This window comes from Montipora capricornis, chromosome 8, assembly GCF_036669925.1.
Source record: "Montipora capricornis isolate CH-2021 chromosome 8, ASM3666992v2, whole genome shotgun sequence".
NCBI lineage: Eukaryota > Metazoa > Cnidaria > Anthozoa > Scleractinia > Acroporidae > Montipora > Montipora capricornis.
The window spans coordinates 49,104,348-49,119,347 of NC_090890.1; the positions used below are offsets into that span (position 1 = coordinate 49,104,348).

The 15,000-nt window shown below is 39.2% G+C and overlaps 1 protein-coding gene across 1 annotated transcript; it reads right to left on the reverse strand.

Moving 5' to 3' along the window:
• Positions 1-2,759: 2,759 nt before the first annotated feature.
• On the reverse strand, positions 2,760-8,356 carry LOC138060508 (myosin heavy chain, striated muscle-like). The gene is made up of 3 exons (XM_068906313.1): positions 7,828-8,356; positions 7,511-7,654; positions 2,760-2,939 (listed from the first exon to the last, which is right to left on the reverse strand). The coding sequence occupies exons 1-3, from the start codon at positions 8,008-8,010 to the stop codon at positions 2,760-2,762; spliced, it is 507 nt and encodes a 168-aa protein (XP_068762414.1). The 5' UTR covers positions 8,011-8,356.
• Between the last annotated feature and the right edge of the window lie 6,644 nt (positions 8,357-15,000).

The window sequence follows — 15,000 nt, forward strand, 5'->3', positions numbered from 1 at the left end:
CAAAATGAAAATATTCCAATACCATTTTTCACAAAATTTGTTCAAGAAAATAGTATTGGAATATTCGTGTATTTAGATCATCTGAACATTTCCGATATTAAATATTTTGGTCTTTCAAGGTCACATGTCATTAAATACTCATTACAAACTTATTTTCAAAAGTTAAGTTTTTTAATAATTTCATATTAATGAGAAACACGTTGACTTTGCTTTTGCTGAGCTGTGATCTACATGTTTATAAATGCAGTGAGCCAGTGATGCAATAAAAGTCTGTACTTTATTCCGTGTACTCACAAATATGGAGGAGTTGTTATTCCTCAGCGTCTTGGCATTACCATAGGCTTCCAGAATTGGATTTGCTTGTACAACCTGGTCTTCCAGTGAGCCTCCCTGTAGACAAAGTTCCCCATTACATGATATCAGCATTGACAACATAAAACATAAACATGTGCTTATGTAGTACAAGGTACACAGCACAAAAATCGTGAAAAACAGTAGTATGGGTGCCAGGGGAATTTTCTTCCAAGGAACGAGACAACAGTACGCAAGATGAAGGTAATGACCAAGGACTGAAGAAAAAATGTCGCCTAAAGACCGCCTAGAGCTCTAAATTACAAATGTGACAACTGCCAAGTGCACAATGGTGACCAAATCAAGAGATTACACCAGCTTGCAATTGGTCACAGCACCCTGGATACCAATATTAAGGTTTTAATAATAATAATAATAATAATAATAATAATAATAATAATAATAATAATAATAATAACAATAACAAATAAAGATACTTTTAATTAATAGATTTCTCACAATAACAGCTAATAACAATCGATTCGCAAAAGTGGTTGAAAGTAATAACACTAACAAAAAACATTTAACAATAACAATAACAACTAACAGCATCAGCAGAGCTGATGTGGTCGTACTTTTTAGTAAGTACATGTGAATAACGCATTGAACACCTACACCAGTTTTGTTGAGTTAGGAATCATAGTTAGAAGTCGTTGCTGCTCACCCCGTCCTTGTGATCTCCAGGTTGGTTTGTCCAGACACATGGGCCAAATACTGGATAACTTTCTTGTGTTCTCGGTCTTTCCTGCACCAGACTCTCCACGGTCAACAAATCAGGAAAGCATTTTGTCGCCATCAAAGCAAATTTTATGCATAGTGAAGCAACGAAAGTAAATAAACACGTAACTTTGACAACGAATTTACAACACCTGTACACGTTCAGAGCAGAAAAACAATTCATATGTCATGTATCTCGTAATGAATTGTACTAATGAACTAGTTATGAGCTTCATGTATCATGAATCATAATGTGCACAAGTCATCAACAGAATAAGCTGTGAAAAATCTACGAAAAACTAACAATTTTTGGAAAAATGGAATTGTTCTGAAGGTGTTGCTTGAAGCACAGTGTAAACAAAAACAAAAAAAAAACAGAAGACAATGGAAGTTTATTCAGATGCAAATAGGCTTTATAAGATTTATACTAGAGTGTTTATTGGTAGATCTGTTGCATTGTACATAGAAGTGTATATGTACTGTATATATTGTATAATGTTTCATAAATCCTGAGGAGTTTCCCGGTGTATAAATAAAGATTGACTTGACTTGACTTATTGCAGGATATACTTTGTCGAGAAGTTGAGGAAAATTTTTCACCTACACAAATAGGACTTTTTAAAGGTGAGTTAGCTAATATTTTGCCTTCTTGCTGTTGGGTCTTGATAACTGACTAACGTTCACGATATTTGTCCCTTTTGAGATGTACCAAGGTACTTTACTTGTCTCATTTTATATTTTTTGTATTAAAGCTAAGCTATTATTTTGTAAACCTACACATATGTCTATAGGTGGATACTTTCAATAAATAAATGAAGGAATAAATAAATAAATAAACGTTGTATTTGTGGCTTGCTAACACGTTTTTGATGCAATAGTGAAAAGGGTCTGGACAATCTGCGAGCCAGCGATTCATGCAAGCCATGCAAATTTCACAATTAAGGACGTTCGCGCCAATTGTTTTCTGCGCATCCTTACTTGCCATTGCCATTTTTTTTACATTTCTGACATAAATAACAAGTTCGGAAAAAAATCACGTTGAAAAATTTTTGCGCGAACGTCCTTAAGTCTAAGCACCCATTTCAAATAGTGCTGATAAACTGTTATTAAGTTTAAGCACCCATTTTGACTTGAAAGGCTCGCCATGCTGGCTCGCATGGTTTGCACATTGTCAACACTCAGTTGAAAACAATGAGCAATAACAACAATCTACCTCCACTTGAAATGAAAGCTATGTACATGTAATTCCTTTTAACCTATTCCTCCCGAAGAGATTTCACAGATTTTACTTTGTCTAATGCCAGATGATTTTACTTGTTTATGGATACTGATTCAGTGGTAAAAGGTTCAGGGGTAAAAGGTTTGAATGGCAGGTTTAAGGTACAGGTGACTTTTCCCAGGTCTCTTGTTAACAAAACCTTTACCAGTGCTAAACTTAGACCTCAGTAGGTCTCATTAGGTCTAAAAACGATGTTTAGGTCAAAGGTTAGCCAATTTGAAGGTTTTGGGTTGCTTTAGTATAGGTAAAACAATGACCTGTAACAAGTGACCTGCGAAATGTGACCTGTCTTTTAAACCTGTTGCAGTTTGAATGCTCTGTAAAATGCGACCTGCTAAATTGGCCAGTCATAGATAATGTACTATTTGAGATTAAAAATAAGAATACGGTAAGAATAAGAATACTCACGTGATCAACATAGACTGGTTTTCACGATCTTGTAACATATCGTGGTATGCATTGTCACAGATAGAGAAGATGTGAGGAGGCATTTCTGGGCGACGTTTTCCTCTGTACGCAAACACAATCTTTTCAGTGTAAATGGGGATTCGGCGATAAGGTTGATGGCCACGCAAAACAAACCAGAATATGTCTGCAGGAGAAACAGAAAATCAAGACTAGGCTCGGGTAAAAAAGAAAGCACAATCCAAAAAGAAGATTGCTGCAAATTTTAAAGAAAGGGAGGTCTTACAGCTGTACATCTAAAGTTTAAATTAACTGGAAGATTTGCAGCCCTGGTCAGAGTAAAAAAAAAAATTTTTGATTATCTGTGGGAGGGTGGGGAGGGTTCATGTAGTTTGGATGATGAAAATCAGTCCTTCACAGGCCACGAGAGCTCAAACTATCTGAGCTTACTGTGTTCCAGAAACATGACAGAGAGAAAAAGAGACTATGGCTAGATCCCTTTTCACCATTTTCTTGAGAAATCACCAACAACACTACATGTGTACTCATTGACATTCCAGTTCATTTTTGTATTAAGTTCTACACAATTTTCATGGCAACAAAAAATTATTAATAATTCCTATTTCTATAGGTTTTATGTTCTGAAGGATTTCACTGATTTGGGGGTAAGCATTTGGAATACTAGAAGAGGAAATAAGGTATGGGAGATACCGGTACTATTAATTTAACTCTTCCACTCCCAATATCTGATTAGCAATTCTCCTTTCTAGCTGCCATACATTCCCTTTTATATTAGTAAAGAGAATTTGAGTTTGATCAAAATAACACCATCTGACTGATAAGTTTATTCATTCTCAACACCTGTCTGCTGAATAGTGAATTGATATTATAAGGAGAAGTTACATACTAATCACTTTTGGGAGTGAAAGGGTTCATTCAATGCCTCATTAGGGGGTGGGGGGAGGGGAGCGTTGAGCTTTTTGGTTTTGGCCTTTTTTATATCACTTTTTGGTTTTTTCACTGTTTTTCAGTTTTAGTACGTATCTGTTGCAGCTTTCCCATTTTTGCATTAGCTTTTCGGGTTTTGTCAAAAATTCAAGTGGTTTTTCGGATCACTGTACACTCAGCAATTATGTTTGTTGGCAGCGTCCTAATTCTACCACATTGCTTTCTATTCCTAAATTAGCCTCCTAACACTGACTCAAAGTCATCGTATGCTCCATGTAAATTATACCAAAGAATTAGTTTGATTATGGTTTTGATGATTTTGATTGTGGTTTTCAATTTTGATCAAAATGCATAGCAGTCTTTCCATTCTGAGTGATTTTTTTTTTGTGGTTTTGCAGTTTTTCTAAGACCCCAGTGTTCCCCCTCTCATTCATCACATACTGTATGTACAGTACAATTTTATTTCATTTATATGAGAAAATGGACACTTGATTGCTCAAAATGTACCATTAATGATGTTTATCCTCTAAAGTTTTAATAAACATTTCGATCCAAGTCCTAACTATTTAAGAAACGGTCCAGATAAGAACGATAGCAACAATGGCAATGAACATGTTGGAATTCAATTGGTATGCAAAAAGGTGATAACTTTTCTATTGTCTGTACTGACTTCTGATTGGCTTAAACAGCAAATGGTTAACAAAACTTCATAAAGCAGTATTATATTCATCCTTACTTTCCAACCATCTTCCATCTTTCATCTGGTCTCAGTTTAAATGAATTCCACAGAAATCGTATGTGGGGAACATGTAAAATTGTAAACGTTTCTTGGCTTTTGTTTTCAACTCTTGTGATTGGTCAAAATCTTTTAACACAAAAAAAAACCTTTCAAAGTGGGCTGTAAGTGAATTTTACTGCGTTAACTGCCTTCCTGTAGGTTTATGCATTCTCTGTGTAAAAATGATAACATTCCTATGTGGGGAAAGCCCCGTTGCCGCATAACAAAGGAAATTGCTATCCACCTTACACGGATCATTACTTAAAGGCTTTAATGAAAAGGGAAAAAAATTAAATTATTTAGAACTAAAATTCATGTGATGGAAAGGACAGAAAAATCTTGCTCCAATGAGATTCATCAAGGATGAAAAGCAACAGGAACTTCTTGATCTAGTGAGTAGCAAACGGGGATTCCACTTTAGCCGGAAAACTGTTGCTGCACCAATCTAATGTTTTAAGTGAGAAGCTTAAAATACTATGGACAGTTGGGCAAATTTTATCAGATGGTTGCATGGAACTGAAAAATATTATTATGGTCAAGGTAGAGGATTAAGGATTGGGGCAGTTTTTTAATCCAAAATGCAGCAGTGATCAGGATAAACTTGACTTCCTGTAGGCACTAAGCTGAGTTTATCCAATTACATGTAGGATCCCCTGAATATAATTCACTTCCATTTTCAGCTGTTTTAAACAACTCTAACTAAATAGGCACTCGTGGAAGAATCACCGTGGCACACAACGAAAGTATCTGGTCTGCCATGGATTGGTGAATAAAATCTACAAGGTCAACTTTTTGGGCCAAGTTTCATTTTGGGTTTACATTCACTTCATTTTGACCACTAAAGGGCACCAATAATCCGAAACTACACTGTTTTAAAGCTGTTATTCTCAACTCCTACTTTGGTGCCACTTCCTGCAGATAGGGATATACTTATGAGACACTGTTATCATACCAAGCATAATCTACTTTGACAGAGCCAGTCTTAAAAGCTTAAGAGATTTATTGCCACACAAGTGATCTGTGGCCATGGCTGTGTTAACAAAGCCACTGTTGTAAATTATCCATCTTAATGGCAAATAAATTGTCAGATCAATAAAGACCAAAGGCTGATATGGGGAAAGTGAATTTGCCTGATTTAAAGTTTTTGAGCAAGTAGGAGAAATTTTTGTATTTTTTTTTAAACTCGGCATAAAGCCATATGACTTTTTTTTTCCTTTGTTTACTTTTATTTTTTTCTTGTTTTGTTTTGTTTTGTTTTCTTCAGGGACAATTTTGTTAAAATGGTCTACTTTCACTGAAAAAGTTCAAAAACATAGAGATTCCTTAAGAAAGTACATTGCTCTGCAAATCCTTGACATCCTGGAGTAAACTTCTAATCTAAAGCACTTATGAGGTCAATGAATAATTCTTAACCTCAATATCACTGCAAATTTAGCAATCCTTTACTCATTTCAGCATATCAGGTTCACAGTGTCTGTGTGTTTGCTATCAGATGAATGCAAGGAGATGAATGACATGGGAATGTTTACAGTTGTTTTTGTGCTACTGAAATCTGCTGGAGTTCCATAGAAGAACTTGGGCAAATAAAGCTGCCAGACTCTCTTAAGTGCATTTTTGAACTACCAGTGTCTGCACGGTGTACAAAAATGACATTGCCCGATTGATTTGTTTAGGGAATCGTTTTAACAGCTTGCCCAACACCTATTTCTCTTTGAATAGAGAATCGTGCCCACGCCTTTTTGCTCGTCACCTCTCCCTTGACCATATATGGTAAAAATATTCACACCTTTGGAGGTAACAGAAGGACGAGCTAAATGGGCCATTTAAAGCGGTCTGAATAGTTTGATGATTGTGTCGACCCTCGTGGAAACAACTGAAACTAACTGTTCTTGACCGACAGCACGAGAATTCAAGTGGCACTTTTGAAAGTGAAATGCGTTGAATATTCAAGACTTGTAAACGACATCTTTTAAACTAACGTCGTCTTACATGTATTGATTGAGATTACGCAAGGTTAAGTACTGTGTGCTCTTCACAGATTTATCAAGACCTCTTTTACCAACGAGTGAACAAAGATAGAAGCTGTGAACCCGAAATCTTTGATTTACAGCCACGAGTTACTCCTTAGAGCGTAACATTTCCAACATTTCCAACGAAGATTTCAGCGCCCCTTGATATTTAAAAAACACTTTTAAATGCATCTTTAATTCATCAGCACGGCTGTGGTTCATTTGATTTACTTCTGTTTCCCATTTTCAACAGATACAAGTAATTACAGTTTCGGACGATCCGTGAAAAAGTCATCTGCATAGCATTAAAAGTGTTGAAGGCGAGCTTAAATCCACAAAATGGCAAAGCACGAGGTGTAGAAATGACCTAACAGACATTTTTCATCGCAATCATTCCTCCCCGTCAGCTTCTTTCCCTGCGTGAGTTTGTTTTGGATCCAAACAAAGCCAATTGCAACGCGAGTCGTTTGCTGTTGTCTGAATCACGCGAAACTGACGAAAAATCACCAACGCTATATTATTTGTGCATCTTTCTTGGGTTACAAGTTGATTTAGATTCACGGCTAGCAAGGCGAAAAGAGAAACAGAATCACGTTTTGCACGCATCGAATTAAATTTGTTTGATATTTATTCTCTCTCGAACCAATATTTTCATGTAAATCGCTCGTAGTCTTTTTTACACAAGTCAAATCTCTGTTGACATAGCGACTAACTACAGACGCTTCTTTCCCAAGTAAGGACGAATCATTAGAAACACAAAATAAAATACAAGCGACTTATCTGCACGCGTCCGATTAAAATAAAAAATTGTTCCACAAAGGACAGCGGAATGTATATTATACATAAATATTCACGAAATCGAAATGTACTCCTTAAAATCTTTCAGGGTTTTTATTGGTGTCATCATCAGAAAAGATTATCTTAGAGTAACCATTCATCGAGACAGTAATCTGCTCAAATCGACCTCTAAATTCGACTACGCGGTGTTTATAACTAAAGTACCTTCTTTAAAAGTGTACTTACGTATATCAGCCCGGCAAAATATCGCTGTTTGAGATTGTGTAGCACGCTGGCTTCATTTAGATACGTCAAGTTCGCCATGTCCTCTGCTTTTTCGAATTTCGGTGGGTTCATTGACTCCGTGTCATTCTTGTTGACTTCCAGTGACTACCAAGAAAAAGCCAGTTTTAAATCATGATGAAGGAAATAGAAACCAAACAATTAACATATGTAACAAAACTGCCTGTCGCCGCCAGCGTTTGCTGTTGTCATCTGTGCAAGAGATTTCAGGGATCAGGCATAAATTTAGTGCGAAAAACTAGTGCGAAGTGTAGGCATACCTGACCGTCGTTTGTTTCCACGACATAAATGTCCCCTTTGGAGCTTTTCACTTCAGCTGCCTTGAAACATTCCTTCTTATCCTGAATCCATACCCATTTCTTGCTTTCAAACGACTTGCTCTCTTCGAGAAGTGCAAGTTTGTTAGAAATACGTAAAAACGCCACAGGATCTTCTAACTCCATACTTTCGACTACTCGATTCAAGAGAATCAAAGCTCGTTGCGAACTCGAGGCGTATTCCACAGAAACAGGCCGTACGAGAAAACAGACAGGCAGAGTCACTCGTCCGCACAACCTTGGCTCAGCTTGAGTGCGCCCGCAACAACCAGGACTCGCTCAAAGCTGTAATGATAGCTGGGTCACTGGATTATAAAATGTCAACTGATGGACAACTCCCATCATTGAAGTGATGCTTTGGTATCCTGTTGGAAATACGTCAAAGGATAATGATTGGCGTTTGGGACAGTTGGCCCATTGTTTTTCAAGTGATCAATCAAGGCCATAGGTTTGCTTTGTGACGCCTGGATGACCTTTCTCTGCGCTTCATGTAGCAGAATTACAAATACCATAATGGCCTTTTTCAGATTGTCCCACTCCTAATTACACGCTCGACCAATCAATCAGCTCCGTTTTTTTGCGAATTTGCAACTTTTTAAGACCTTCCGTCTGACAGGGGACAGTTCAGGAAGTTTATCTATGGCTGGAATGTGCGCGACATTGACTGTCACGTTCGGCTAAACTCCAAACAAGTCTTTCTTGATAAAATAGCATTGAAATGTTGTCGCTGAATGGAGAGCTGTAATTCGGCGATAAAATGCTTGCGAGCGCAGTCGGCTGGAGTCTTGTACTCGTTGCCATCCAGCCCGTTCAGTAATCTTTGAACAGACACTTTCGAATTCTTGCTAGTGCGGTACTGTTGGCATGTGTTTCGCCGGTGTGTAAATTCACGTCGAAGTATTTAAGAATTTACATTGCCCGACAAAGCTTTGCATTGTGAGATGTTATTTGTACGTCAAATTCGTGCTGTAAGGTACATTTTGAAAGCCCTGCAAAGAACAGTTCTAAGTGCTAATATGTCACAGAAAAATGGATTCTGTGACCTGGTATAGAAAGACGTGTGGATGTCACAGACACCACCCAGGGGACTGGTCTCCAGCGACTTGTCAGTCGACCACTGAAAGCTGTTTCTAGCGATTACGTTCTCACTCTCTTGTCAAAATCTTTTCTTCAATGGAACATATTTTTCCAAATCTCTTACACTCGGAACGATTGTAACTAGTGAGAATGATGAATTCCTTCGGTAAATTATGACACAGTTGTTTCGTTCTTAGACTTTCCTGTACGGGGGTAGGAAAGTTGTGTCGGCTCCCTTGAACAGTCATTTATGGGCCATTTTGCGGTTGGTTAAGTCTCATTAATTACTTCAGCACCGAGATTAAAATCAAAGGCTAATCGTCTCTGACCGCAAAGTCGTAATGTCGTTATTTCTGGTCTGCCAGTTCTTTTCGGTGTTTCTCGTTCTGGCGAAACAGTTTTGCGAATCCCATCTTGTCAAACAAATTTGCAAGCAACGGAATGTTTCCGGCTTGTTTCTTGTGGAAATACAGAAGATGTTGTAACAACAACAGTATTTACCTCTGGATTAGTATATCTGTAAACTAACCGCACCGTTTGACGCGATCGAAGTCATGAAATATGAATGAACTTAAATCATAAAAGCTTTTTGAACAACAAACAGCTCATAAAGAACTGATTTGTCAGTTTTGAAAATTTACCCAGTCCAGCAAAACCGTGAGTTATTTGTAACGATAACAACAGAGTAAATCAGTGATATCATCGCATATGCAGAAATCGACATTGGACCCAGGTGATAAGGGTTCCTAAGTTCTTAGGGCTAAAAGCAGCCCTTCTGTTCAACATCCTAAGTGGATGGAACAATTTTAGCCCAAATCTGGCAATCCGTACCACAGGACAGTCCTTAATCTTGTTAATAGGGAGGTTAAATGTCTACAAAAACACTGAGGTTGTGATGAAGCCTTCAGCGTCGCCGCCGAAATGACACTTTGTGTCAAAACTCTCTGGAAAGGTCACCAGAAGTTAAGTGGCGTTATCTTATATCTGAGCGTACACTGGGAAGAAAATTTAGGGAAACGTACCGGAGAGAGGCAGTGTTTACCTTATATTTTTGACGCTTTAAATTCTTATCTGAATCAAGGCGAGCGTGATCTCCACCTAAACACAGACAATAAAGAGTCTTGTCCAGGAAAAGGCCTAACTGCGCAGAATGCTGATAAATCCTTAACGCGATGGCGTGCTTCAGTTGCGGTGGCTAAGACAAAGGTATTCGTGGCGGCTCTACCACTCTAAAAGCCCGACTTGTCTACGAGCTTGCAGCGTTCTCGAACACATTTTTCATGAAGGAAACTGGCATGTATTTGTCTTTATTCGCGGTTCATGTGGAACTGACCTGGAAGGTTACCCCCCCCCCCCTCCCCCTCAATTCACGCATATAGTGTTGGGCCAGGAAAACTGCATATCTTCCATGCACTCTACTCACAAGGGGGACTCACGGTTTCTGTTCAAGGACACTGCGACGTAAAGGCTGTGGTCTCTTTTTTGCCCGAGAGATTTTCTATAGAATTTTGATCGTCTTCCCTTCTCTTATTTACTGGAAGCGCTCTTTCCTGGTGTGAAACTCAAAGCCCGTTTAGTGACATCAACTTCTTCAGATTCGACATGCCTCGCGCGGTTTATTTATCTCTTCAGTTATTAAATAATATTTCGAAAGGTTAGAGTACGTGCCGACTTTTCGGAAGCATGTAGTGCAGACTCTCGAGGAAAGTGTCCTGCAATAAAAGTTCCGGCACGACTGCACAAATAAGCAAGGACTAAATGTTGGAAACCCTCTCTTCCAGCCTTCCCCGGGGGGGGGGGGGGCTTTAGGAATTTCTGGGTGGGGATGTGCCTCTGGTTCCCTGGAACCCTTAGCCTATACCAGAGCTAGTTTCAGCTGGATTTTGCTACTCTATACTAGAGTAAACTCCCCAAATCACTCCTATCCTAGAGTAGCTGTTTTCCAGAAACTGAGGTCTCTAGTACAGTCTAAAGCAATTCCTGGTTTCCTTAGTCTTAATAAAATCTTCAACCAACTGGTCAGTTTCGTGAAAAATGATACCCTATTCTAGACCCAAACGCTCTGATTTATATACCCTATGCTAGAGTAAACTGCTTGAAAACCATACCCTTCACAGCAGCACATACCTATATAGCCCATATATGGCAGTAACCCCCCCCCCCCCCGGGTCTTCTTGCAAGGTTTAAAAATGTTCAGGAGGCTGTATAGTACAGGCTAGAAAGTCTTGAGCGAACACTTACGAACTCTGCAAAATTCATAAGACGATTTGGCAATTTGGAGTTTTGTCCTAGCATTTCGTCGATGCGATCTATTTTTGTGTTAGTGCACTGTTAGTGCACTACACACTCTGTCACCGACCGGGGTTGTAAGAGTGTAAGAGTGTAAGTCTGTGGTGGCAATAGGCCCACAGCGCGTGCGTAAATCACGAAAATAAACACGTCTGTTGGAAGCGTGCTTGAGTTTCAACAAATAAGGCCCAAAATCGGCAAGAATTTGTGACGCTGATGAATAATAAAGCAGCTTCTATTTCCAAAAGGATGGAATTACCATGGTAATTAATAACCTCGTCTAGGAGAGTGAATTTTTGACTTTGCAGAAACAATAGTCAACCTCAAGTGTTGGATGATTGTGATCTTTGTGTTGAATTCGCACATTTCTTCTCATAGTTTATAGCACTTAAAAGAAAAAAAACAGTGATTTTGGCACAGATGTATCCTTTGTTTCGCGAGTTGTTAATAGTAAACACGCAAGATAACTTGATTACACCTGGCGGCCGCTGAAATCGATGCCACTTTACTTGTGCAGCCAAAAGTACAATAGAAAAATTGAACGTAGCAAAAATCTCCCAAAATATGTTTCGCTGATGGTAACTTTTTATATGCGCGTTACAAAATTTATGTTGTTTTCATGTCGCAAATTTTGTTGCTAACTGCAAAACATTTCATTCTCGATCGACACTTCCTAAAAACTTCCCTCTGCTCTCCCTAAAAACTGTGTATCAATATTTATTTACTTTTGCATCAATATTTGTTTTGCATTAAAGCAGGCTAACAAAATCTGTACCTTGCTCAGTTCGCATTATTGAGCGTTAAAATAGAATTTTCGGTCCTTTGTTTTCTGACGACAAATTTTGAGGTCTCCAATCCAGGTTCTAACACGCCGGACAAGATATGTCTAGGATTGACCCTAATTACATGCACGCGAACTTCAATAAGCGACACGAAGTATCCCCTTGCTGTTCTCCCCAACTTCAACATCATTCGTGTCTCGGAATACAGACAATTGACGTCACAAAATGTCCAGAAATTCTGCTCTTTAAGTGAAGACTAACAGCTGCATTTATTCAAAGCTAAAAATAACCCTAACCTTTTCGCTTACCTTATTGCTGGAAATGACAGCAAATGGACACTTCGATGTTTGGGTGTGCATCTAATTAGGGTCAATCCTGGACATAAGTGGCCGGACAGGGCTTAACTTTAGTAAACAGCTGTCCATGGCTGCTAATTGACCGGGTGAAATGGTCGTGCGCATGCGTGATGTGTTGGCCACACCGGGTTGGTGTTTGTTAGCGTGTGTCACCTTGCTTTTATTGTTAACTTTAGTGAACTTTCGTCGTGGAAAGCTGTCAGACGCTCAGAGTACACGCTTAAACTTGCGGCCCACGGGTTTCAAAATGTTTTGAAGTAAGCGGCCGACTCCGAAAGAGTAGGCGGCTGTGATAATCGAGGGGCCGCTTACCCCCGAAACGTCGGGGGGTCTTAGGGCATGCTCCCCCAGAAAATATTGATATCTAGAAGCTCGGAAATGTCATTTTCAGCGTTCTACTATCGATTTCAGACAATGACAGCTTCATTCAAAATCTCCATTTTGAAAGGCAGAAATAACTGAGAAGACAGTCCCGTTTCGAAAGCGGGTTTAGATTTCGCTTCGCTTCCACATGTACAAATACTCGACGACCGAATGAAAAAAGAAGAAGCACTTGCTCAATTTAAATTGTCGCTATTAATTGGCAGAATAATTTTAGATTTTAACGCTCGTGCTAGTTTGATTCAAGACTATTCATCTGGCCTTTATCATGCAGAGCAGTATGAATCGCTTCTACAATGCAGTTGGGCACCACGCGTAGACCGTAGTCTAAACATCCATTGTTCTTTTCTTACGACTTATTTACGTATAGACAGCAAAGTTTGCATTTTTCAACAACTTTCATTCAATAGGCAAATCAGTCGACCGTAGTTTATTTAAGTATTGATAAGTGTAATAAACAACGTATTACTCAAATGGTCGAATGAACAATAACGAAGTCCGACAACTTGTTAAATGACTACTAATGTGTATTGGCCGAATTTCTTCACCTACCTGACGATCGTGACCTTTTGAAACCAACTGAAAAAAAGTGTGTTTACAGTTGGATGTTTTCGTTTCTCTGCCATGCTGTCAGCTGAAAGCTACCGAAAGAAGAAGAAGCAATCGACTTCACTGAACGCCCAAACGAGGTCAAGATGGCAACAAACCACGTCAATGCGAACGGCACAGGATACAACGGACGATTTGAGCTTTCTTTTGAACAAAGCTTACATCCTGTTACATGTGTATTATTGCTGCAAAATTGAATTTGAAGTTACTCTGCCGTCTTAACCCTTTGATTACTATCTGGCAAAATACGTCCAGCTTTATCCACGGTCCCATCTACCCCTTGTGACGTCATCACTTTTAACGGTCAGGAACAGCTTTGTCCACTAACTTGTGCAGGGAGAAGAGATCTTTCAAACTATACCAGAATGAGCACAATTTAGTCAAGGAAACTGGAGAAACCGCCAAAAAAACCATGTAACACTGACCTGAAAATCTCCATGAAAAGCTTGCTCCATTACCCACCTACCTTTCTGAGCACCTAATTCTAAGATGATGAAAGGTTTCTCAGAAACTCTTCCCACCAAAATAAAGCCTACCAAATGCCCAGCAAGTTGAAAAAAAAATGAGACAAAGAAAGCGAAAAGTGAAAGTCGAAAGTGTTGTGCTACTTTTAAACCCAAAAACGAAATTTTGCTTTCTGCGCATGCCCGAACTTTGCAAGTGCTTATTTTGCACCTGGCTGAAAAGGCCGCGGAGTGTACAACCTGGAAACGGGTTTGTAGGGAGATTTAGCTCTTGAACAGCACGACAGTGACCAAAAAACCCCTCAACTAGCTTCAAAACGTGTTTTTTGGCCAAATCTCTAGTAGCCAAAGGGTTAAAGATTTATGGATAAGAAGCAATGCCGAGTTTGTTTGTGACGGGCTGCTTGTTATGATCAGAGTAGCCGGCGACATACACCTTATTCCAAGATGGCCGCTGATTTGTGCGGATACAAATTGCGGCCCTTGTTGCCTCGTTCAAGATAAAATATTCTTTTGAATGTTGAGCTTAAGAACGAGGCATCAAGGGCTTATTTGAATAAAAACAAAAGAATATTTAAATGGAGGCCCTTTTGGAATAAGGTGTATTGCTGGTTTTCACTCACGTGATCAACAGCCATGTTTTTCAACGAAAACAAAAGGAAGCGTTTGCATAATAATAGAGTTAAATTCCCGGAGGATTTGGTCGGGGCACCAACATGGCCGCCTTTTCTTTGTTTAGGGGCACCAACATGGCGGTCGTGACGTCATGTAAAAACCGAGAATACAATCAAGTAGCCGGCGGAACTCCGGCGGTCGCCGGCTCGTTTTGATCTTTCCGTGAAAAAGAAGTTGTAAGGGAACTTGAAAATGATCAACATGTCAGCCTCGAAGCCAATGTTTCTCGATTCCCTTTCTTCAATCTTTCTGGGTTTAGTATTTTCCTAGTAACCACATGTCTTCTCAGGGGGCTATTTATCTAAGACATCTACCATGGCACTATAATGATATACGGTACCAAAACAATATCGCGTACTGTTAGAGTTACATATTACGCAAAGATAACTTGAATCTCCTGGAAGACAAAAAGCAGCTCAGTTGACAATTATGGAATAAAGCGCTGTGTTACTGCGCTACCACACGTACGCAATGCGTGCCTGT